The following is a 24,890-nucleotide window of genomic DNA, read 5'->3' on the forward strand; positions in this document are numbered from 1 at the left end:
GGACTGCTTGCGCTCGGCTCCGATTAGGGACGAGGTCCCGGACCTTGGCCGGCGCTCCAGATCCGGATGCGGGCAAGGGGCTCCTTTGCACCCGGACCCGGTGTACCAGGGCCGTGCGCGCTCGCGCTCGCTCGCCCGCGCGCAGGGGTTGGGAGTTGCGCCCGGCGCAGGAGGCGGGCGTTTTTGCGCCCGGCTTGCGGGCCGGCCGGCCAGCCTCTGGCGAGAGGCGATAAATAGCCGGACGGAGGCGGCCCCGGAGCATCGCCTCCCGAGACTCTCGCCTTTGCTCCAGCTCTTCGCCTCCGCCTCCGCCAGCTCCAGAACAGGATGGATCCCCAGGACTGCGCCTGCGCCACCGGTGAGCCTCCTTTCTTTCTCCTTGGTGCCTCTGCAAGGCTTTCCCTGTGTTCTAACAGCTATCGACTACAAAGCCCATCTTCCAGGCTTGTGCGACTTCCCCTTTTTCTTCCTTCCTTGGACTCTCAGGGAACACCAACCGGAGTCTCGGGCGAAAAGACGCTCTGAATTTTTCAAGGCGATGTCGCGTCGCTTCCTTTCCTGTGTTTCATGTCTTTTAATATATATTTTTTGAATAGTTGTATACCTAACCGTTTTAAGTTGTTTAATACGGTCTTTTTCAAAGATGTCAGCCGTCTTGAGTTCTTTTAAAGGAGAAAGCCCGGATGAAAATATTTTAAAGAAGTAAATACATACATTTAGATTCGAAATACTTTAAATCCTACGAGAGGAGATTCTGCTTCTTCTTCTTTTTTTTTCCTAAACTGAATCTAGACTTTGGTGGGGGGGGGGACTTCTCCTAATCCTGCCCTTTCCATGAAAACTCACCTTAGTGAGCTCTTTATTTCTGCAATGATGATGATGCCCTGCCGGCTAAATTTGCAAATTGCAAATCTGACGGGTCCCGTTTATATCCTGTTTTTTCCCCTCCAACCGTGAATCTCTTCCCTCCCCGCTTTCCATCATCACAACAACCCTGTGAGGTAGGTTGCTAACTCAGGCGGCAAGAAGGAGGGAGAGACTTTGACCCACCTCCATCCAATGAGAAAGTTCTTAGGCTTTTTGGGGCCCTTAACTAGTCAGTTTCTCTGATGGAACTTTTGGCTGGGCTCCCAGATGTTTTTCCACACTTCTGGCACTGAATAATCCTGGAAATTCCTGTTTTATCTGCTTGAAGATTCCTAGAATCGCTTTCTAGAATTCAAATAGCTCAGCCACCTAAGTAAGTTAAGGGAAACCTCTTTTTCAAATTTACCTAAAGTTTGTGATCCTGGGTCAGTTTCTTAGAAGGATCTATCTTTAAAAAAAATACTACTTCTCTCCTCTAGCCTTGATGCAATTGAGCATAAGCACTTCTTCATGGAAGCAATTAGTCTCTGTGTGTCTGCAGTGCACCTGGAAACTAATGACTTAATTGCCTCTGAATTGAGGCTCTGGCAAGTTGCAGGTGAAACGGGGAGATCTACCTGGGAAAATTCTCAGGTGCCCAGACGCAGCCCATGATCTGAGAGTTGCTAACTTCCGTTTTAGAGCGAATGGTTTTGTAGGCACTTGATGCGCCGAACGTGACATTTCTTCTTAGGGTCTTGTGGATATAGTTGCACCTTAAGGCCAACTTTTAAAATAACCGTTTATCTGCTCCAGAGAGCTCTGTGGATTACAACTCCCAGAAATCCTGGCCAGCACCGCTCATGGGGGGGGTGGGCTTCTGGGAGTCTTGAGTCCAAGACCTTCTGAGGACTCCACCGTTGCTAGACATCTGGGGAGACGTCCTGTTTGAGATCAGTGGGGTTTTATTTCCAGGTCCGTGTGCTTACGGATCACTTCACAGATCACTTTCCTTGATGGCAACAAGACATGCCTTGCTTACTTAAAGTTATGATGTTCCTCTTCCTTCGTTTGCCTTCAGGGGTCCTGCTACTCCAAAAATGAGTGGACAAGACTTTAAATCTCATCTCTAAAATATTTGAATGTTACTTCTATAGATCATGAAACTGAGACCAAAATGGTGATCTTTAGCCAACCCTGTGGGCATTACATAAAAAACTTGATTGAGAGCATATTCTTCTGAGTGGGGTGGTCTGCAGCACTAATTTAATCTCTACTATGTATTATTTCTCTCTCTCTCTTTTCTCCCTAGGTGGCTCTTGTTCCTGTGCAGGTTCCTGTAAATGCAAGAACTGCAAGTGTACCTCGTGCAAAAAAAGTGAGTAATCAAAATATGGATCTGTGGAACACCAGGAGATGAACCCTCGGGCCATCCCCCCCCCCCAACATCCAAAGGAACCATTAAAACCTAGAATCCAATCCTGGCCTCCTAATGTCTTTGCTTAGAAGCTGAACAATGTGGCCAAATTTCTAAGTGAATACCTGCAGAACTGGATAGTGTGGAAGGTTTGATGGTAACCTTTGTTTCTGTGTTTCTTGGGGGTTTGTGTTACATGGATTGTGACCTTTTCGTTCTTGAATAAATAGTAAATGGTTAATGCCAAATAAGCATTGTTGCACAACTCTTGAGATGCATTTGCATCTGGGCCAAGTTAGGATTCCAAGGATGCATGGAAACATCTGTCAGGTGGAAAATCCTTATTTTAATTTCACATGTGTTAACAATGATGTGGATAGCAGAGCTGGTTGCTCCTGGCCTGTGATCTCACTGTCTAGATAGAGGTATTGCAGAGCAGAATTCCCCTTAAATTTCTCGTCGTGCCAGGCGGTTAAATGTCTCAAAGAGACCCTCATGTTGTGAGCCCAGAACTCATGGCTTTTGAACTCTTTTTTTCCCCCTCCCAGGCTGTTGTTCCTGTTGCCCAGCCAGCTGCGACAACTGCTCCAAAGGCTGCGTCTGCAAAGAGCCGTCATCGGATAAATGCAGCTGTTGCCACTAAAAATCCAGCATTGTTCAATTGTTCTGTAAATATTCTGTATGATGCTTCGAAAAGGCAACTTTCGGGACGCATTGAATATTTTGTAGCTGTTGTTCTTGCAGATGACTGGGAAATAAAATGTTATGATTTCAGAAAAAGTAATTGTGTCAGGTTTTTAATGTGTGAAATGTGAAGGGGAGAGAAGCACAGCCTTTACAAATGAACCCGGAATGAAGGCCTGCAAACTGATTTCTTACAGCACATGATCCTTCAGTTATTAAATACATGTACGCACATTTCTGTGCCTCCTCTTTTAAGTTTTCCTATGCTATGTTAGCTGTGTTCCATCACAATAACAGGCAGGGAGGCAAATTCTCCCATCAACAATATACAGGTGGAAAGGTTACAACAATTCTAAAAGAAATTAGTTATAATTGTGCAGTTATGGGAAGTAGATTGATTTTGAATGGATGATTAAGAGCCATTAGACTTACAAAAGATCTGGTGATTCTCTCTAATATGTTAATCTTGTGTGCTCAGGTAATACTATTCCTCCTAAATTTCATTAGGCGAGTCCTTAACTTCCACACCCTGTAAACACAGGTTCATAAACAGGTGCGAAGGCTGTCTTGCAGGTATGAAGACTGTCTCCGTCTCCCCCAATAGTTGCAGGGACTCAATGTCAGATAAGGACTGAGAGGATCAGAGTTCAAATCACGGATGATGTTTAGGGTGGCACTTACATGTCACCACAAAAGAGGGTAAACATCAGCAATGAAGAGGACACCCAATTTGCATTAAATCCCATGTCCTAATGTATATGCATGGATATGCAGTTAGAAACGGTTTTGTATAATTTGAACGGATGCCAGTGTACCTCACTCAAAAGACTGGCCTGCTTCTAGAGCGTGATCTCCAGATAATTGCTCCGGACAAAAAGCAACATCGGAGTCCCTATGTCTCTTTCTCTTCTGCTACTTTTTGTCAGGTTTGAGCTCAGCAGCCCTTCAAACAGAGGACTCTCCTCTGGCAAACTTTTGAAAGGAGGATCGCCCTCCCCAAAAGAGAGCTTGTGGCCACCCTTGGGACATTAGGGGAAACATCATGCCTCAGCTTAGCCTTCCTTCAGAATAAAGCAAGCCAAAAAAACTCTCTCAAGCATTTCTCATAAAATATCTAGGAACCCAAGGAGCAGGTGGTGAAGTGAGGTGGCCACTTCTCTGACTTCTCGGAGAGCAGTCTTCTGTTGGAGGTGCTGCCAAATAGCAGTTCCCCCCCCCCCTTTTTTTAAAAAAAAGCTTTTTGAGGGTTTTACCAACCCAGGTATGATTGAAAGATACAGAAGAAGAAGGAGCTAGACCTCTTTTGAGAACTGCAGAGTCGGCTGGGCGCTCACATGCCAAACACGCACAGGGCAACCTCACAGCACAGTTTGGGTGGGGGGAATCTTGTGCTGGTCACATGCAACTTACGAGTTAAAAACTACAGTGGTGCCTTGCTAGATGATGATAATCCATTCCCCTGAAATCGCTGTTTAGCGAAATCATTGTCTAGCGAAAAGCATTTCCCCATTGGAATGCATTGAAACCTGTTTAATGCATTCCAATGGGGAAGAATTGTCATTGTCTAGCGAAGTTCGGCCATAGGAAAGCCGCTTTGCGAACAGCCAATCAGCTGTTTAAATCATTGTCTTGTGAAGCTAAGGTCCCGAAAACACCCGTTTTGTGAGTGCAGAGGGAGCTGTCAAAATCGTTGTCTAGTGAAAATCAGTTTGCGAAGCAGGGACCAAACATTGTCCAGCGAAATTCCCCCATAGGAATCACTGTTTTGCGAATCGATATAGCGATCACAAAAAGTCAATGTCTAGGGAAAAAACTGTCATGTGGGGTTTCAAGGCATTCCAATGGGGAAAATGCTTTTCGCTATACAATGATTTTGCTAAACAGCGATTTCAGTGGAACAGATTATCATCGTCTAGTGAGGCACCACTGTAAAGTTCCTGAACTTTGGTATAGTGGCGGTTAAGAACGCATTTGCCCCAGGTGGGTTTTAGTTCTTCCTACCTGGGAAAGGGGAAAGCCGGCACCTGAGCTGGGGAGAACATGTGGGAAAGGTGAGGCGTTTGGGACCGGGCCCATCTGTCTTGGGGCCAGATGCCCCACAGCCAGCGCCCAAAGAAATCTGGAGCTGAAGAAAGATCGAAAGCAGAGCGGGAGGCCAACGGGAAGGGCCCCGAGGCCCCCGGGAAACGCAACCTGGTAGAGACAGGTTGGCTGAAGGGAGGAGAGAGAGAGACAGACAGGGAGAGGAGACATCCCTCGGGCATAAGGTTGGTTCTCAGAAAACCAGCCTAATATGGATTACAAGATTAGAGGATGTGCTTGCAAGTGGAGACCTGTTTCTTCTGGATGCCCTGCAGGAGTTGGTTGCATTGAGATTTCCTGAGAAACGAATGCGCGCACACACACAAAAACACCCTTCTGAGATGACATCAAGGGAACCCAAAACTGTCTCTCAAGAACCGCGTGCGGAAGAAAAAAAGTCAAAATGTAAGAACTTTGTCGTACTGCAAGGCAGCAGGGGAGAACACTTACCTGTTGTACTGGAGGACAGGAAAACCTTACTCTTGATTTTGTTGTGTTTCTACAAATTGTGGCTGTTTTTTTTCTTCCCATCTTTGTTTTTTTTTTTTCCTTCTGGGACTGGAATCTGGACCCTGTTTTGTGCATTTTTCATCATGCAAACATTTATTTGTGCATTTTTCTTATTTTATTTATTTGAAACATTTATATGATGCCTTTCTTCTTAAGCCAAAGTGGCTTACCGTATTATGCATTTTAATCTAATTTAGACACATTGGGAGATTAAAAGGGGGCAGCTGCTTCAGTTGTATGCATTTCAGCTAAAGTGTGTGTTGTTGTTTTTTAAAAAAAGGAGGCATTTTGTGGGCACTTCATTTCTCCAAAATGCACAATAAGCCTCAGAAATATATACATTTCCTCTTACAACAAGACCCTGGAAGTGTGAAAACATGAGGGTCATCAAGATTCTCCAGTTGAACCAAGGTCTTTTTTTAATCTCTACCCACATCTTACTGTAAGGGGGTAGGGGCAGCTTGCATATCCCCAGATGCTGCTGGACTATAATTTAGGATTAAGTCAAAAAGTCCAGCTATGGCGACGCTGGGGGCTCTTGAACCCAGATTGCCAGATGGAGTTTGCAAGATGGAGTTTGCAAAAGCCACAAGACAGAAGCATCAGATGTACTGATCTACACTTTCTCTTCTCTCTGGAGACAAACGTCAGCTTCGGCTTCTCCGGATCTCTCTGCGGCCTTTCGGCGATTCTTTGTAAATTCAGAGCAGAAAAATGTGGAACAGGGTAGATCACTCTGGGTCAGCGAAACAGGAGATCAGATCCATTGTGTTCAGCAACTTCGAAAAAGAAACCCTTGGAAAGGGTCATTTTCAGGACCTTCAACCTTGGGAAATAATAGTTTCTGATGCCCAGAAGAAGCTGAGCAGGGTCAGAACCAGGCTGACTTCTCTTAGCAGGGAGTTGTGCATTTGGGGTTCTGCACCATAGAAATCCCTGTCTGTCTTTCTTGCCAAGGGGATGGTGGGACCCAACCGACTCTCTTTTAGGAAGACTAGCCCTCCTTTCCAAGGCATATTCCAGTCCAAGAGAGAGAACCCAAAGGGGGAGGGAATATCACAGACCTCGGGCGCATTGCCTCTCCAAAATGTTGGGCCATGGGTGGCTACCTTTCCGGCTTCCACTTCCCTGCCCTCCTGCCTCAGGTGAGCCCTGTAGTCCCTGGGAATAAGGAAGGAGGGGCAGGTAGGCCCACTTGGCTCTTGCATTTACGAGGTGAGCAGGGCTCTGCCTGCCTCAAGAATGTGCAAGCCTTTTCAAAGACAGAGGGGGTAAAAAAAACACCTACAGCAGGAGGGAGGCCAGGGAGTCTTTCTTGATTTATAAAGAATATCCTTTCTTCAGCCTGTGAAATCTGCTGAGCTCCTCTGTCAAAGGTAATTGGAACTTTGCTCCAGGCAGAGATGAGTTGCCAAAGCAAGCCAGGTTGGCTCTTCCATTTCAGCCTTGCAACGCAGGGAGGGAGGCTGACGGTGGAAGGGTGGGGACGTTGCTTGCGCCAAAGCAGTTTTTCAAACTGCAGTGGGAATCACAGTTTTTTTCCCCCACCCTCCCACCAGCAAACAAAATGAAGAAGTCACAGGAAATATTGGGCTACCTTTCTAGGTGGAAGGGATTTTTCTTGGGTGTAGGATCCTTCGGCATTCCCGGTGTGTGCTTCTCGTCTAAAATGGAAGAGCTGGGCCAGAGTGTGGGAAAGTGTGGCCGTCTTAGCAAACTAAAGCTTATGTGGTGTAGCAAGGAAAGGGCTGGATCGTGACCGGGAAGATCCATGAAACTCACCAACCAAACTTGGGCTGATGGTATTCTTTCTCTCTCTCTCCCCCTCCCTTGTCCTACCTCACAGGGTTGATGTCATCAGAAAGGGAGCGGAAGAAAGTGCCTTGAGATCAGTGGAAGAAAGGCCAGGAACAGATGCAACCGCTAACCGAGTCAATGATAGCACAAAAGACAGTCGAAAATCAACTGTGAAGCCCACCCACCGTTCTCTTGTAACATCTCCCCCTCACCATACAAATGAACATTGAAGAAATAGGACACCAGAAGGTTATAAAATGGAAGACATTTTAGAAGCGGTCATTAAGACCGCTTGTTAGATTTGATGAATGAAAGAGAATAGCACCATGTAATGAAGTCAATCAGTCTAAAGCCACCATGAGGTTATGCATCTTAGTATTTTAATCCAAACTGGGATCCTTCTAGCTCTGCAGTTCTCAGATGATGATGACCACGGTGGCATTAAGAGGTGCATTCGATGGTCTGATCATCTTCTCTACCTGTAAATGGCTGGCGCCACCTAGTGCCCGTCTGGCACCATGACACCTTTCCTGTCTCTCCTCTTGCCCTCCAGCAGATGTAGATAACAGCCACTCCAGTTTAGGTCCTTCTTTCCTTCCTTCCCCAGTTATTTAGCAAGCAGTCGCACGGTGGCTGAGGCAGAAGACACGGCGGGTCACAGCAGGTGGAGCTGAGGGCTATCGGTTATAGGCAAAGCCGTGACCTGACCCGTCTTGGCACCTGCCAGAAGCATCACACTCTTCCATCAAAAAGGAAGGGAACGCCAGGCTGCCCCGCAAAAAGAAAAGTCGTGCTTATGCTGGGAAAAAGAAAAGGGACGTTAATAGAGCTGGGAGAGGCTGCCCTTTATTTTCCTAACACTAACCCGTAGACCCCCCCCCCCCAAGCAGGTTTTGATGCCCTGGAGCAAGGCCCTAGTGGCACCGTTCCTGGTTCAGCCCCCGGGTAGAGGCAGGGATTGAAGGGGTGAAAATGAGCATTCTCGCACCCTTCCAGGCATCAGGCATCCCCACATATAGAAGAACCCTAGAATCATGGAGCTGGACGGGGCAGTCCAACCCCTTGCTCAAGGCAGGAACCCAAATCAAAGATCTGAGAGAGGGTTGCCTTAATACTCTCTTGAATGCTTTGAACACAGGAGCCCTCAACTCCCCCGCCTCCAGGTCATGGGTCCCATTGTCGTACCGCTCTAACAGTTAGGAAGTTTTTCCTCATATCCAGCCAAAATGTGGCTTCCTGTAACGTGAGCCCATCGTTGCGTGTCCTACACTTTGGGAGGATGGAGAACAGATCTTGTCCCTCCCCTGTACGAATACCTTTCACATCTTCAAAAAGCGCTATCAGATCTCCCCCCAGGCTTCTGTACACAAAGAGACTATTATATTAAGCCTCTCCTGTGCCCGTTAGTTCAACTTGTGCTTGGCAGCTTTAGCAACTTCTCAAATTGGTCAACGATGTTGGCTGGGATGAAGGGTTACCAGCTGCCGCTCTCACGTCCTTAGTCGATGCCTCGTGTCCAGTTTTCTTGGCATGCCGTTGAAGGCTGCGGCGGCATGAAGCCTGACCAGTTTGCCTGGCACTTGTTCGCTCACCTTTCCATCCATGTGGTGAACTCATTAGAGCATGCACGGTGCCCGGAGGGACACCAAGGTTCCAGTTTTTGCAGAGCGACAAAGCTTGGTGGCTGACCTTTCCCCACTTGCTACCTCTCCATCAGCCCTTCGTGGAACCATGGCGTTGGAAGGGGGCCTTCAAGGCCATTGGGTCCAACTAACTCCCCAGTCAAGGCGGGAATCCAAAGTAGATCCGTCAGATATCTGTCTCACATTCTCTTCAAGCCTCCAATGTTGGCGAGCTCACTGCCACCTTCCAATAAATGAAGGGACCATCGTAGATGGCCGGTGCTTGGGAATAGTATGTTTTTGGACTAAAACTGTAACGTCTCAGCCAACGCGGTAGCAGTTATAGAGCTCAAAACATTTCACCCTTTTAAGAATTCATCTACGGTTATCCTCTCTCTTGGATTTGAAAGTGACTTGAGGCAGCTTTCCTACATGTAAGAGATTTTGTAAGGTGTAAAAATCTATTTAACTACAGTATTTTTATATGGGGGAAAGTTTTTTCTCCCCCCCCCAGCCTTTTTTCCCTTCCGTCAAGGGTCCAGTATTTCTCAAAGGAGACGGTTGCAACCTAGTCTTTTTTTAAAGGCAAGCTGGAACATATGAAGACCGGACTGGCAAGTGCCTGTAACCGTGCTAACTGCTGGAGGCAGTCTGGGGATCCTGATGGAGGCTTGTTTTATTTCTGTCACTTGTTGCAGGGGTACTTCTCGCCGAGAGACTCAGGGGGCCAGATAATCTTCTCAACTGAGTAGCCTAGACAGATAAGAGGTCCAAGCATGGACAGCCATATGGCTGTGTGGTCACCTGAACTCCAGAGCGACGGACTTCATCTCCTTTTCCGTCCCTTTTCTCACCCCCAGTACAAAACCATGAAAGTATACAGAACTGATGCCTCTTTCCCCACTGAAAACAATGCCTGTTTTCTTCTCAAACCTAACCTTCCATTTTCCTTCCTGTACCAGGTTCTAAAGTTATCAGTATTTTCCCTCCCATCCATTTGAAGGTTCTCTGGTTTGCATCAGTGATGCCTGATTATGGCCTGAACCCTGGTCAGCACCATGGACAGTTCCCACCCACTGCAACCATAGAATTGGCTAAAAGCAAACAGGGCCATTGCCAACTTAATGTGAACTGGAAAAGAGACAGGGGGTGGGGGGGTGGGGAGGCTTTGATGTCTCCTTTCCTCAGCACCAGGCAAACCTCCAGACATGGCTAACCAGGAAAAGGGCTTTTATTCAACAAAGGAGCAAATGGAAATATTCTAAAACATCAGTAGCATCACCTGGATATCTGCCAGGCAGGGCACGTTTATTATCGCCCACCGCCCCACGGAACCGAGAACAGGGGACACCAGGAAGAAAACTGTTGACGCATATGTGTGTGTGTGTGTGTGTGTGTGTGTGTGTGTGTGTGTGCGTGCGTGTGTGTGTGTGTGTGAGAGAGAGAGAGAGAGAGAGAGAGAGAGAGAGAGAGAGAGAGAGAGAGAGAGAGAGAGAGAGAGAGAGGTCCAAGTACAGTGGGGGAATGAGAAGAAAAAAGGAAATGAGCAAAATGGCCCGGACTGTCTTTAATGCCCTTGACACTATTTCCGCAGTCCGCTAAACGACAATTTGGTTTAGGGAGCATTGAAGGCTGTCTGTAAAAGAAATGTCTCTGGATCTATAAGAACAGCAAGAGGTTGTCCCCGGTTCCTCAGCAGTGGGACCGCTTCAGGAGGCAAACAAGAATCAGTTGATGGTGAGCACGTCACTCTGGATCTCCTGGCTGAGCTGGGTCTGGAGGTCGCTCAGCTTCTTCTTCAAGCCGGACAACGCCGAGAGGACGATGGTCTCCGGACGCAGGGAGCCACACGACTCGACGTTGTAATAAAATCTGCAAGGAGGGGAAAGAGGCCCCTTTGAAGATTAAGAGATGTACTCCTTGTTCCGTCCTGGGCAGCCAGGGAAAAACTAAGAGGGGGGAGAGTGGCAAGGGAGATCCACCGCCATGGGAGAATCTAAAAGGGAATCCCAATCCGAGTGGGGGCCTTCTTGCCTTTCCAGATGTGGTGGGCTGCAATACCAACCTTCCACAGCCAGATGGCATGGTGGGACAGCTACAACCCAGCACATCTGGAGGATACCAAGCAGTCACTTTGCCGTGTCCCATAGGACTGTGTTTAGAAACCAAACGGTGGGGGACATGCGAATGTGATGCACAAGTGTTAGACAGTACAAGTGACCTTCTTGACCCCTGCACAACTACATGGGTCAATTACCCGTGAGGGAAAAGGCTGGCTGGAGCTCCTTTCTGAGTGGAAATGGGGTGGACAACCTGGGTTCGTGGCTTTGGGGTGCCTAGGAGATGCTGCCTTTCACAGCTAAGGGTGAGGAATACAGTTTTCCTTAAGTGCTGCTAATCATCCTTCAATCAGGCACCCTCCGGAGGTGCTGCGCTACAACTCCCGTTGTACAGAGAGGAGGGCGGCTGCCATTCGATGCAACCTGGAGGGACCGCAAGGGGAAAAGGTGGTTCAAATATCCATACCTCTCCGGCTTCCCGTTGGGATCGTATGGAGCCTGGGCTTCATCTTCATCAATTTCAGAGTATTCACTCTTTGGCCTAGGATGGAAAGGAGAGGAACTCAGCGTTTGCCTGGCAGCCTTCGGAGACAGGGTGGTGGTGTTGTGGTTAGTGCCGGGCTAAAACCTGGGTTCAGATTCTCACTCGGCCAGAGAACTTACTGGGTGGCCCTGGAGCCCATCCCGCCGACTCAGCCTGACCAGCCTCACCGGGTTTTAGAAGAAAGAGTGGAGGGAGCTGCCTAGCCTGACCTGAGTTTGCTGGAGAAAAGGACACATGCAAGGAAGGCGTCCATTCCTCCTTCCTGCTTTTAGCAAAAAAAGACGGGACTCGTGACGGGGCAAAAACTGCAAGCTAGCCTCCGGCCGGTGGATAAAGGAAAGGGAGGCGAAGGTAACAAGGGAAAGTGAGCCGATTCCAGGAAGCACACTTGCTAGGATGCTAAGCTCCGACAAAGAGAAACTCAGTTTCAGATCCTTGCTTATCCGGTTGCAAAGGTGACTAGAAATCTTGAGCGGGTCCAGTATTTTGCACTCTCATCTAAAGTTGGCTGAAAAGTGGAACCTTTAAACTTGAACCTGCCCAGAGAAGGCACAGGGCCCAAAAGGTTCAAGAGTTTTACCTGCAGCTCTGACAAGGCAGCACGGTGTTATTTATATGACTACCTTCCCAGCTGAAGGCAATCCGGCGCATATGCCCAGAAAAACCACCAGCATCTCCTCAGAGCACCAATTTGGTGCCAGAACTCACACAACTTTCCTTACACACATGCAGGCTGGCAATAGGATTCTGGCTGGGGGGGGGGGCAATGTGCAGCCTGCATAATTAACTTGTAAACCGCCCAGAGAGTGCTTGAAGCAGCACGCTTTGCTTTTTTGCTTTAATAAAAGATAAATATGAATTAGAAATTTCTCTACTGGCTTGCTTTTATCGCTATGGAAAAGTACCAACCAGTCTGGGTCAAATTTCTGCAAAGGAGTGCCTTTCACTTGGATTGCTGGAGAAATTATTTATTAGCCAAGAAAACATTTGCACACGCTTTCTGTCCATTTGCTCGACTCCCTAGATATACATTTTTGTATGTTCTCACCCTGCATGCTTTTCGTAAGTAGTTTTCTCCTAGTGTGATACGTTTTAATCCATTTTAGCTTACCTCACCCTTCGGGGTATCTACTTTTCCTGAATCTATGCATTCCCATGCCTGTTTTTGACTTATCAGCTCTGGAGATCCACGGCTGACCGTCCTCTTGAATGTGAATAAATTGCTTCTACAGCCAGAGCGAGTCTCCCTGCGAGCATTCACAGCACAGATGGAGGGATATGACACACCAGGGCACACCGGCAAGATACCACCGTTTTGCACCTAGGATGGGGGTAGCCAGTTGTGCAAGCGTGTGTGTGTGTGTGTGCAAGAAGGAACATCGTACCCAGAGGTCACCACCTGCCGAGCTCTCTTCTAAATCATCTCTTAAACCACACGTTATGGAAACGCACCATTCCTCGGGCTTCGGGTACACCGTGTGCCGCAGCGCGTTGTCTGGGTCGTACTCGAAGGCCACTCCGGCCGTGGGGTTCCACTTGGCGTGCTCTTTGCCGAAGCCCTTTTTCGCATAGGCCCGAAGTCTCAGCTCCTGCCCTTTCCGCAGCTTGACAATAAGAATGTCTGAAGAAAACAAACAAACAACATGCCTTTGGTGACAAAGGGATGAAGTAGCTGTAAGACATGACACCTGGGGAGGCCGCACCTGTCCTTCCAAAGCATCTCCCAGGAGAAGCCCAAACAGCTCTGTGTAGCTGCATCGCTCCAGCGGCCAGCCCTTCGTAAACACACAGTGCACTCCCTTGCTTGGGAATCACCCCCACAGGTACATCATTGGCAGTGTTGTCTGCTTGGGAAAAGTTTCCAAGAGGGGGCAAGGAAGTCCTGCCACATTTGCAGAATTTAAACACCCCCCCCCCCCCCGAGCTTTGGATGTGATTCTGACGGGGAATGGTGCAATCTGATATGACTGCAATAATAAAGATTTCTGATCACACCTGGAGGGGAACCTTGGTCGCAAACCCTGCTTCAAGATCATCAGCGGCCACCAGGCGCTAAAGGCATTCTTATGCGACCATCACGTGTCTCGGTCAACGTTCCATCCCTATTACATCGGTGGCTGCTTCTCATCCAAGGATGGCAGAATTAAAAACTAAGACCCTCGCCACTACAGTGTTACTTCTCTCTGCGGATCTCATCCTGCTGGGATACGCACCGTCCTGCTCCACGTAGTCGTTCGGATCATTATCTCTGCTCCGGGACGTCACCTGCGGATCACAGAGAGAAAGCACAACGCGCTTTGCTTTTTGAGAATTTGGACGGTGGGTTCTCCACTTGGAGAAAAGGAATGCAGTCAGGCCAGAATTATTATTATTTAAATATTCAACCAACTTATTTTGAACTAAGGATAAAGCCTCCGAATCACTTTCTGGAATCAGCCGCCATCGGCCATCCTTTGGAAGGTGTGAGCCTCCCGAACCCTCTTCCTGAGCATTTATTCAGTGCTAAGTAAAGGATGCTCCTGTGTGTCCCAGAGGCTCTTCCTTCCCGTGTTAATCCTCTGGCATTCCCTCCCCCTATGCTGGTTTGCATAAAGAGGGGCCAAGGGGACTTTACTGAGAAGAGCAGGCATGTCGCACTGACCGGTATCACCCGAGGATTGTTGGAGATGAGGTCACGGGACGTGACGTGGCGGGTCTGGTCTTCGTTGCACCGGACGTCCAGGGTGAACTCCACGGAGCACTCCGGGCAGAACTCATCACAGGTGCACTCCTGAAGGCCAGAAAAAGACACGGGCTCAAAAAGGGGTCAGGAGCCTCTTTTGCCAAAGCAGGGGTGCTGCCAACCCGGGGTCCCCAAATGGTCTTGGACTACAACTCCCAGGTAGCAATGGGAACCATTCTGCTATAAACAGAACCTGCTTTTTCCCCCTTTTTCTTTAACACTTTAGGGAAAGATTAGGGTAGGGATCCTTCTTCTTCACCGCTAACTGCATTCTCAGAGAAATCTCTACGAAAATCTCGTGCAAACTTGGGCACAGGCTCACCCTGGAATATTGCAGTTTATCAACAACATCATCGCTGGTAAGTGGGATCAGACCTGGGGGGACAAGAGAGTTCAATGAAAACACAGCTGTAGCCTCGAGTGAACAGTGGCCTGGAAGGTGGGCAGATGGCATATACATATAGATACATACATATATACGTACACACACAAATATATCTAGGGAAGGGAACAGGAAAACCTCTTTATACACAAAGTTTTGAGACACAAAATACACACAGAGACCAGAATGGGTCCACTCCGCAGGACAGCTGGCAGAGAAACAACCCAAAACAATGAATATACAGAGAAAGCATGCAATAGGTTGAGGTTTTTCACCTCCTTTTTCAGTTCATGGTATCTACATCTTTGACCCCAAACCAGGTGCCGTGCCTAAATATTGTGGGAGCGTGATACATAAATCACGACCACCCCTGAGACCGTCGCTGTCATCAGCGTCATCTTTAAAGAAGCCCTAGAGACAAACGTCCCTTCGTTCCGCTCGCAGAATACTTGCCCAGTCTGTGTGCGATGAACTCGTCATGGAGGACGGAAGAGTTGGCGTCTATTTGGACCCAGTCGATGGCTGCAAATCAAAGCACAACATCAAAGGGAGGCAGCTTGTTCTCCCTTGCCGACGGAAAGAGAACACAGGCTTTCAGGCGAGGCCGAGACTTTAAATCTAGCGAGGGTGGCTCGCCATGTCTGGTTTCAAGTTACTTTCGGAACAGCAGCTTGGGGAACGACGCGCACCATGTTCTGCTACAGTCCCTGAATCTCTCAGATTATTTCCGTTTCAGAGGTCACGGACAGAAGTGTTAGCAACAAAGGTAAAAGTGAAAATCTCAGCCCTATATAGCCACATGACCCAAAACACTGAATCTTTCTTTATGTGGCTGGTGGGTGTTTTTTTTTTTTAAATAATCAGAGGAGATCTTTCTCTCATTCCTGTCAGCCTCACACGATGCACCTTGCACCTCTGCTGCTGTGTTAGTAGAGCACTCTAGTTAATTTTAATTTGTTTGTTTGTTTTCTAGAGATGCAGGGCAAAAGACGGGAGTGGGAAGGAGCTGCAGGGGCCGTGGCAGATGTGGGACCATTTGCATATTAAAGGCCTGAGCGCTGTGCTACAGCCTCACAGGTCTGATGGGTGCTTTATCAGTCCATCATCATCATGATGTGTTGTCAATTCTGACTTAGGGTGTTCTTGATGATGAACTTGACTTCCATCCCCCCCCAAGAGTTTTCCAGGTAGAGAACAGACAGAAGTGGTTGACCCCCCCCCCCCTTTCCTCTGGAGGTATCCTGGGACTGTACAGCTTTCCCAAGGAGACCCAGGCTGGCTCTTCTCCCACGAGGCCCAGTGGGGGAATCGAACTCCCAACCTCGAGCTCCACGGTTGAATCCCTAAGGCACAGAGCTCTCCAGCCAGCCCACAGGCTCTTCTTACACAGCCCTGCTTCTGCAGATCTACCGTGCATTTCTGGAACTTCTTCTGACCTGTACCTGGAGATGCTAGGGGAACGGATCCCAGCCATTTACAAGGAAAACACTATGCTAGCACAGCTGGCATTTCATAAAGAACACGGCTGGGCAAAAGGCAGACTTCCAGATGTTCCTGAATGATAGCTCCTAAAATCCTTCACCACTGTCTTATACTAGCGAGAGTAGATGGGAGATGTAGTCCAGCCACCTCTGGAGGGCCACGACGGGCCCATTCCCAGAAGGAGAGACCCACATGGGCCTATATCCGTGAAAGCGTTGGCACAAACAGAGCCCTGTCGGGCTAGCTCAGCACTGGCGCCAACGGGTAGGTCAAAGCAAAAGAGGCAAAAGAACAAATTTGAGGTGGACGTACCGATGATGGGAACTTCAGCGATGAACACCCTCCTGATGGAATTGGCTACGCTGGAATTTAAAAAAAAAAGCATGAAAACACTGATCACAACTCAAGTGTATTTTTTTGCAGCAAACGTTAAATTCATATATTTGTTCCTCAGTGTTTAAGAAAAGCCCTCCTCCTCTGCCAATCTTTGGGGTCCCCTGCAGCCCCTGGAGGGTTGTTTTTTTGGAGGGTAGCCAGACCCCCACAAACTGCTGAACTGGCCCCCCATAAGTGCCTGTAATCGGATTTCCCACACACCCTCCCGACCGGGCCCTTGGGTTGTTTCTCCCTCCATCACAACCCGTTCGAAACCAGTGCGATGTTGGGACCACCCCTAGGACTTTCTGAGACAGCTCTCTCTCTCTCTCTCTCTCTCTCTCTCTCTCTCTCTCTCTCTCTCTCTCTCTGTGTGTGTGTGTGTGTGTGTGTGTGTGTGTGTGTGTGTGTGTGTGTGTGTGTGTGTGTGTGTGTGTAGGGGATTCTGGGATTTGTAGTGGGAACAGAGGGCCCTTCCAAACCGCGCAGGAGAGGTGTGTGTGTGCAAAGCCGTGCCTTTGGACGGCAACCCTCTGTGTGTGTGTGTGTGTGTGTGTGTGTGTGTGTGTGTGTAGGGGATTCTGGGATTTGTAGTGGGAACAGAGGGCCCTTCCAAACCGCGCAGGAGAGGTGTGTGTGTGCAAAGCCGTGCCTTTGGACGGCAACCCTCCCCCCAGCGCACGCCCCAGGCGGCAAGGCCAGTGTGTGTGTGTGTGTGGGGGGATGAGGATGATGGTGGTCCTACTGCCTCGGGGGGATGATGGGAGTTGTAATCCAAAGCCACCACGACCTGCCGCCTCTCTCCTCGGCCCCCTTTTCCAAGCAAGAGGGCCGCAATGACCAGGGACGTGGGGGCGGGTGGCCCCCAACACGCGAGTAAAGAGCCAGGAGGGAGGGATCTGGACGCTGCGGGGGTGGGGGGGTCCGCCAAAGGCCGCTCCAGCCCAGCTCTGGCGGCCCCTCCCTTTCCCCTTTCCCCTTCCCACCCCCACCCCTTCTCGCTCCTCACGCCAGGTCCGTGTTCTCGATGATGAACTTGACGTTCTCGTCGCTGAGCTCCGTGATGCGCACCGTCGGCTGGTTGGCGTACGGCATGGCGGCGGCGGAGATGGAGGGGAGCGGGACCGCCCACCCTGAGGCCACGCCCCGTCCTCCCCCCTCCGGCCACGCCCCCTTATCTCTCTCCCTCCCCCGGCTCCTGGCCTCGATCGCCACCCGGCGGCGTGGAGGACCCGAGCAGGGCTCGTCTCTCAGCTTCCCGAATGAAGGAATTACAGTAATTCGTTAATGAATTAACGGGAAAGCGGGCGATGAGTGTGGAATCCAGTATGCTCTTTTGACAATGATCTACGTCTATGACATGGTGTTCAAACTATGTGGCATGAAGACCTGAATGACGGACTTCTGAGACTTTATTTAAGTTCTCTTTATTCCTTCGCGGTGGGCGTGGTGGCGCCCCCTCACAAGGGATATACTGTGTAAGGGGAACTGAAGGAGGAAATCTGGACCCTTTGGGTGGGCGGCCAGGGAAGATGAGGCCTCCTGTTTCCTAGGCAACGAAGCCTGCCTAGTAGTAGCTTCAGCTATTTTGACAGCCAAGCTTGCATCGCGACCACGAGTGGAACTCTTGCCCCTCCCTCGCCCTCTGATTGATTGATTGATTGGTCACTCCACCACCCACAAAGCGAAGCGGAGGGCGGGGCCGAAGATGGCTCCTGGCGCGCGCAGGCGCACCCATGCCTCCGCGGGGCATGCTGGGAAACGCCGGCCTCTCTCGGCCAATCAGAGCACGCGGCGCGGAGCGGGCTCGCCGTTGACGTGAAGGGCGCCGGCGGTGGAACGAGGGGAACCGAGGAAGGTAAGAGACCCGGGGCGGGGGCCGAGCCGGCGGCGGGGCGGTGGTTTGCTCCGCTTTCCTTCCCGTCCCTGAACGGCTTCGTCCCGTTTCAAGGCCTCCCCGCGCTTTTCTGTCCGTGAGGGAAGCAAAGCGGTGAGAGGCCGAAGGACCCGGATGTGGGGTTCTATTTCCCCCCCTGCGGCCCTCTAGGGGGCTCTTTGGGGACTGCAACTCCCATAATGCCTCACCACCGGCTACGGCGTTTAGGGCTGATGGGAGTTGTAGGCCCCCACCCCACGCCCCCCAAAAGCAAGGTTTCTAGTCCCTTCCGAAAAAACTTATAAAAGGTAAGATTCACTCCCCCGGGTTCTGCAGCCTGACGGCTCGCTTGGAAAGAGCCTTAGAGCCACTTGAACCCAAATGAAAGCCACCCAAGGCTGGACTCGATGGGTCCCTCTCCAGCTCTGCAGTTGTAAGATTGTAAGATTTCCTATTGATCTGAGCCACTCGAAGAGGGTGGACACTGAAGTGTGTCTGGCAGCAACCTCTGGATTTTCCCTGTTCTGTTAATTGACGGTTGTCAGCCACCTGGAGCACTACTTGGTAGTGCAAAGTTGGGGGAATGAAATAAATAAATAAATAAACAAGGAACAAACCAAAACGTATGCCTAGTTTAGGGGTTCTGTTGCTCAGCGTGGTCAGTCAGATATTTTTTTAGGGTCGAGATATAAAGGGGATAGCCCCCTCCTTAACCTTGGCTTCTTCCGGATATGGAGCTGGAATCTCCCATGATTTGGTTTTTCTTTCTCTTAAGAGTGAAAGAGGGTCGCATTGTCACTTTCCATCATACTGTGGTTGCTTCACCCCCATGTTCATTTTTAGCAGTCATAGGGCATCTAACGAGGAGAGCTACAGGCAGCGAAAATTTACGCCTCAAAAACCTGTTAGGGCTGCAAGATTTTGTTTTCATCTGCAAGAGATAAATGTGGAAATGTGATCATTTTGTTTTTGCACATCTTTTCTAGCTTTCCATATCTGTCAGTGACTAGATCACCAGAAATGTGCTCAGTATTCCCAGCATGAATGAGTCAGGAAGAAAGGCTACTTGAATTTGTCTTTCTTTTCCCTAATATCTCTGTATGGAATTTCCTTCATTTACCGCAATATTATCCTGATATATTGAATAGTCCCGCTTGAATCCAAGGTCTATCTCCTGGTTAGTTCTGTCCAGATCCTATTGATTTCTGTGTCTAGATAAGTAACATCTGGCCCTCCAAATAATCTTGGAATGTAACTTAAATCATAGGTAAATATGAAGGATGATGTGACTTTTAGCCCAGCAACATTTGGAGGCTCATAGTTAACCTGCATATGTGAAATTCTTGTTGTCATGGGTCACACATTATCCACTGAGTTCTAATTTACCTCTTTGATCTGAGACTCTTTCTCTACATGTGCAGTCTTCTTCCCTGCTTATGTTTTCCCTTGCTGTTCATGGCACAATGACAGTATCTGAAAAATTATTTGAACAACATTTGTTGTGTGTGTATGGAGCTAGACTGAGGGGGTCAGGAGAACTAGATCATAGGAGTACATTTAGCACATTTCAAAACAGGGGATGTAAGCAGGCAGACCAAAAAGGACTTTTTGTCTTTAATATGAATGAGTTAGGAAGACTAAGATAGTCTTAGATGCCACTAACAGACATGTAGTGGTATAATAAATGTATTAGCGCTTATGATATCGCAAGACTCTTCTCCTGGACTAAGACACTAATATAGCTGTCCCCCAAGAGTGGGGTGGGCAGTTGTCCGTACGGTGGCTGGTTCTATTTAACAGGATAGTGATGGTAAATTTATTGCTTGAAATGTATTGGTTTGTAAGTAGGTGATGGAAGAGGGTGAGTGAGGAGAATGAGATGTTGATAAGAATGGTGAGCAGTCTGGTGTAGAGAGATGAGGGAGAAGGTGGTATGGGAGTCTGAGATGTGTGAAAGAAGCTGGAGAGCATAGACTGAGAGGGATGGTGCTGGGAGAAGAGGTAATAGAAAGAGTGAAGGATTGTACTGAATGAATTTAAAGCCTAAGAATAAGCAGTGTTCTTTTAACACTGTTATTTTAATAAAACCTTAGTTGTGTTATTCAAGCTGAGTGGTGCTGAGTTCAGTAACGGAGGGAAGGGTATGTGAGTGATGTTATAAGGTCCCAAAATGGGCTCAAAACAGTGCATTTCGTTCTCTTGTGGGAATTAGGTAAAGCACTGTTAGACTCTGCATATTAACCAGTCTGCTTATGTTTTCTTTGCCTGCTAGGTTGCATTGAGAATTCTTTTTCTCTCCCCATATTTCTGAATGACTGAAATCAAGCCAGAAATGCTTGAACTTTGCTGGACTACTTGGAATAATTCAGCTTTCGTACTGAGAGTAGACTGGAGCATGGATGTAAATGTGGCGATCTTAATGTGGTGGTCTCTGGGTTTAGAAATAATATTAATTAGAATATTGTCCAGGATCCATGGACTGTTTTGCTCTTATCTGGGCAGAGCCTTTGCATTCAAACAACATAAGGTTATTTACTTTACTACTTGGAATTGTTTATTGTAAATGTACATGGATGATTGTTGATGTATCCATTTACCAGGTGGACCTGCCTTGTGGGGCTAGATCTACTGCTGGTGAATGAATTTTCAATTATTGGCACTGCGCAGTGTTTCTTAGCATGTCTTTTCTATTTCTTGGAAGAGCCTACCAATATGTGTCTTCTCCATGTTTGTGTTTCAGTTTATTTAACTAAACAAGAAGCTATTGTTTCTTAAACCACCCACCAGGAATGCCTCCTGCTTAATGTTGTTTAAATGAGTTTGACTTAGGCAAGATCACACCTCTACCATCTTTCTCTTGCTCGCGTCAGTAGCAGCTTTCTGTGTGAGTGTAGCATCCGTTTGTAACATTCATAAGCAATTTCCACCTCCCACCTTAGCTCCGCTAATATGGGTAGAATATTTGATCATCTGGCATATATTGAAGAAGGAAAGCATTTTAGAATGTGTGTTTTGAGATGAAACGCCTGCTTGTACGTGTGCTCTTGTTTGCTGAACATCGCAACATGATGGGCTTGGTAGAAATGCTGATTTAATTGCACAAGAAACAGAGCTCACAGAATCTGGCAACTATGGCTTGCGTGAATAGTAGTTCTTCAACTTGGTGACCCTGAGCTAATTCACTTTTTCATTTTAGTTGGAGATGGGAGGGAAATACTTGATAAGTCTTTCAATTCATCCAACCCAAGAAAGAACACCGGTGGAGGTGTATTTCATCTAGTGTGGATGCTTGTCAGATACTCAGTGAGTTAGAGTACCTGGCTGCAGAGCTGATGCATGAAGTTAAAAAAAAATCACAGTAGATATTATCAGTTATATGCTGAATAATATAACCCATGCTAGGCCAGCATAATTAGATAACAGGATTTAAGCCACCCAATTTCACCATTTGTTCCTCCAGTCTTGTCGTGTTAATTTGAACTAGCAGCGGTGGCCATCAGGGTTTCGTACAGTATTCCCTTGCGGTCTTCCTCTGAAGTACTAACCAAGTTTTACTTGCTTAGCTTTCCAAACATTAGACAGAATCAGCTACAATCAAGGCAAATTGTTTATTAGTTTGTTTTTAAATGATAGCTCAGACATGCGCAAGTGGCCCATGCCTGGCGATACTCTAGAGGTTTTAATTTAAAAAGTGGTAGTCATGTTAGTATGTGCAAGTAGATCAGGCAAAATCCAGAGAAACAAACAAAAAGACAAAAATATGTGGCACCTGAAAGACTAACCTGTAATGTCAGTTTTCATGGACACATCCACTTCGACAGGAATTAATAATAGTTAGTCTTTAAGGTACCACATTTTTTGGCCTTTTGTTTTGTATCTTTGGATTTTGCATGATATTGAAGTTTTAATGTTTCAGCTGACTTTATGGTCACTTCTCCGTGTCTTTTACGAATAAACCCTCCTCCTCGCTCAATGATCAGGGAAGTGTCTGTGCTTTGCATCTCAGAGCTTATTGACTCTGTCATGGTCTGGGACATTTGCCTGTGCTCCTGCCACTGCCTTTCCATTGAGCTAGTTAATGAAAAAGAGAAGTGAACCGGATCGAAGCGGAGTCTGTGCTGTTCTTGACGTCCACGCCAGCAGACGCACTGCTGCCCCTCCTAGAACGGCCGGGATCAGCCTTCACAGGTGGGAGGGCGGCTGCCTTGGGCACTGTCTGCCAGCAGAAGCTGTCCTGGCAGCCGTGCAATCATTCTCTGCCAAAGGGGGAAGCAACTTGCAAGGAGATGCTGAGGCGACATCCTGTACTGCATTGCAGGGCATGAAATTGTCTTTTTACCATGGTCTGGCTCTCTCCCCCTGATTCCTGTATCCAAGCGTCTGCCCTCTTTATTGGCTTATGAAAGTCTGATTGCCATTTATGCTAACGAAGAGCTCCCTGACTTGCGATGTTGAAGCAGGGGAGAGAGATTCGCATGGGCTCCGTTGTCTGGAGACAGACTGGTAGTTTGGCGTCTGCCTGCATACTGAAACGAAATGATCAGGTTTTATATTTCACTTGTAAAATACCTGCAGTCGTGATGGGTGGGGGGTGCATTGAGAATAGCTGTGTGCACATGAGGTGTATTTTATTGCTTCTCTTGTGAACCTTGCCGGCAAGGTCCAGACCAGTCAGAGGGTGTAGGTAAGCTTTTCAGTTATTACGACACTTAGAACACTTCATGTGCATGACATTTTTTTGCCAGCTGTCCATAGGGAAAAATCCAATGGATCTCTCCGCAAGTAACATCAAGGAGTAGATTGGTGTTGCATTAATTGAGATCCTGTATGGTATAGTGGCATGAGTGTTACAGTAAGACATGGGAGAGCCAGGCTCTCCTCCTCACTGCACTGTGAATTAACTTGGTGACTTGGGATTCGTCATACACTCTCGGTCTGATCTACCTCTTAGGGTTGTTATGAAGATAAAGGAAGAGAGTCATATACACAGACTTGAGTTCATTGGAAGAATCATACAATAATGGAGTTGGAAGGAGCCTCTAAAGCCATCAAGTCCAACCCTCAGCTCAGTCCTGCCTTTCTGCTCAGGAAAGATGGGCTTGAATTGTAACTGACAAATTAATAAGGTTTCTGCTTATGTGCTCCTTGCCCCTTAACATGGTTTGTGATTCTGGTTTGAGGGCCTCACACAAACCATAGTGTGTTGGTTAGGATGTGCTGGGAAGTCGTCTTCTGTGGCAGTGGAAGTTGTCTATTAAAGTGGAGTCAGTGAAGAGAAGGCAAGAGAGCACACACAGCCTTGTTATCTAAGGGCTAACTGCAGCTCAGCATTTATTAATCGTTGTTATAATTGTATATTCCCTCCCTGTTTTCCTCCATTCAGCTCAAGGTGGTGTATGCCATCTTCTTCTCAATTTTATCTTCACTATCACAACTTGGCAAGGTAAGGTACCGAGGTACCTGAAGCGCTTTGTAGCCAGGCAGCGATTTGATCCCCAGTTTGAGTCTATCATTATAACCAGCACACCACATTGGCTCAGAGCCATTGCATATGAAAAGACTCATGTGGAAGGAAATTATTAGGATAGTTTGTACGTACCCTGGCCCTTGAAGCCTGCGGTTACCCTTATAGCTCTGACTTGTTTCTTGAGTACCCTTGAGTGTGATGGGATTAGGGGAAATGGCTTTATTTTTACCTTTTTCTGTTACCAATTAGTTTGAACTGCCAAATATTGTTTGATCTTCTACCCTAAGAGTGAACCTGTGTCTTCAATCCAGTGGAGGAGAGGCTGGTTCAGAGGCCTTGAGAATTCCTCAAAAGATCAGCTGACCAAAATAGGTAGATTGACAGCTGTTTCCGAACAATAGGAATAAAATCCCACAGGGAGATCAATGAGAACAGAAACAGTGCATCAGAAGAGAAGAGGTACAACAATATTAATATATTATTAGCCTTGGATTATAGGAGCTTTCTGATTTCTGGCTTTTTGAGCACTTAACAGATTGCAGCCTCTTTTGGCATAACTTATCTCGCTCTGAGAGTCCTTTGAAATGACTCCTACGCAGGAATACATGTGAAAAGTGTTAATGTTAGAATAGAAGCCCCTTGTGGATTTCCTGGAAGATAACCATGATTGAGTATTAGATTCCTGCCAGTTTCTGCTCGTAAATCTTCCCTCAAAAATCCATCAGAGCTTCAAATGTAACTTGGAGCTTGCTTCAAGCTGAGCCATGCAGCTTCAGATACAAGACCCATAGCTGCTATTTTGCTTTTTTCCTCCAGAAATATATGTATGTATATTACAGAATGTGCAACTGGAAGGCATAAAAAGTTAGATGAATAATCCCCACCCAAGTAATTAGTTCAATTCTGGCTGTAAAAACCTAGCCCCTGTGAAACACAGGACTTGCAACCATGGAGAACATCTGTCATAGAGTTGAGGTTTGTGGAGTGTGAAGCAGGAGAGAGTTCTTCAAATGCTTCACTTAAG

The 24,890-nt window shown here is 47.7% G+C and overlaps 3 protein-coding genes across 3 annotated transcripts in view; 2 read left to right on the forward strand and 1 right to left on the reverse strand.

Moving 5' to 3' along the window:
* Window positions 1–201: 201 nt before the first annotated feature.
* Window positions 202–3,043, forward strand: LOC110085696 (metallothionein-2). The gene is made up of 3 exons (XM_020806101.3): window positions 202–358; window positions 2,159–2,224; window positions 2,812–3,043. Exons 1-3 carry the CDS (start codon window positions 328–330, stop codon window positions 2,904–2,906), a joined length of 192 nt encoding a protein of 63 aa, XP_020661760.2. The 5' UTR covers window positions 202–327; the 3' UTR covers window positions 2,907–3,043.
* Window positions 3,044–10,510: 7,467 nt separating this feature from the next.
* Window positions 10,511–17,689, reverse strand: POLR2C (RNA polymerase II subunit C). Its single transcript, XM_020806139.3, has 9 exons — window positions 17,533–17,689; window positions 16,461–16,510; window positions 15,120–15,188; window positions 14,607–14,659; window positions 14,204–14,332; window positions 13,776–13,827; window positions 13,015–13,183; window positions 11,485–11,559; window positions 10,511–10,830 (listed from the first exon to the last, which is right to left on the reverse strand). The coding sequence occupies exons 1-9, from the start codon at window positions 17,616–17,618 to the stop codon at window positions 10,686–10,688; spliced, it is 828 nt and encodes a 275-aa protein (XP_020661798.1). The 5' UTR covers window positions 17,619–17,689; the 3' UTR covers window positions 10,511–10,685.
* Window positions 17,690–18,275: 586 nt separating this feature from the next.
* NUP93 (nucleoporin 93) overlaps window positions 18,276–24,890 on the forward strand; it is a 68,194-nt gene continuing 61,579 nt past the window's right edge. Inside the window, exon 1 of the mRNA XM_020806125.3 lies at window positions 18,276–18,381. The gene's annotated coding sequence lies outside the window, so the exon portion shown is untranslated. The remainder of the gene's footprint in view (window positions 18,382–24,890) is intronic.

This window comes from Pogona vitticeps, chromosome 10 (genome assembly GCF_051106095.1).
Source record: "Pogona vitticeps strain Pit_001003342236 chromosome 10, PviZW2.1, whole genome shotgun sequence".
In the NCBI taxonomy this organism is placed as follows: Eukaryota; Metazoa; Chordata; class Lepidosauria; order Squamata; family Agamidae; genus Pogona; species Pogona vitticeps.

Excerpts from the sequence above, each read along its gene's own strand:
- LOC110085696 (XM_020806101.3), top strand. The coding sequence starts at position 328 with ATGGATCCCCAGGACTGCGCCTGCGCCACCG. Across the intron at positions 359-2,158 it reads GGACTGCGCCTGCGCCACCG|GTGGCTCTTGTTCCTGTGCA; the intron begins GTGAGCCTCCTT and ends TTTTCTCCCTAG. Across the intron at positions 2,225-2,811 it reads GTGTACCTCGTGCAAAAAAA|GCTGTTGTTCCTGTTGCCCA; the intron begins GTGAGTAATCAA and ends TCCCCCTCCCAG.
- POLR2C (XM_020806139.3), bottom strand. The coding sequence starts at position 17,618 with ATGCCGTACGCCAACCAGCCGACGGTGCGCATCACGGAGCTCAGCGAC. Across the intron at positions 15,189-16,460 it reads CGCTGAAGTTCCCATCATCG|CCATCGACTGGGTCCAAATA; the intron begins GTACGTCCACCT and ends TTTGATTTGCAG. Across the intron at positions 14,660-15,119 it reads GTTCATCGCACACAGACTGG|GTCTGATCCCACTTACCAGC; the intron begins GCAAGTATTCTG and ends TTGTCCCCCCAG.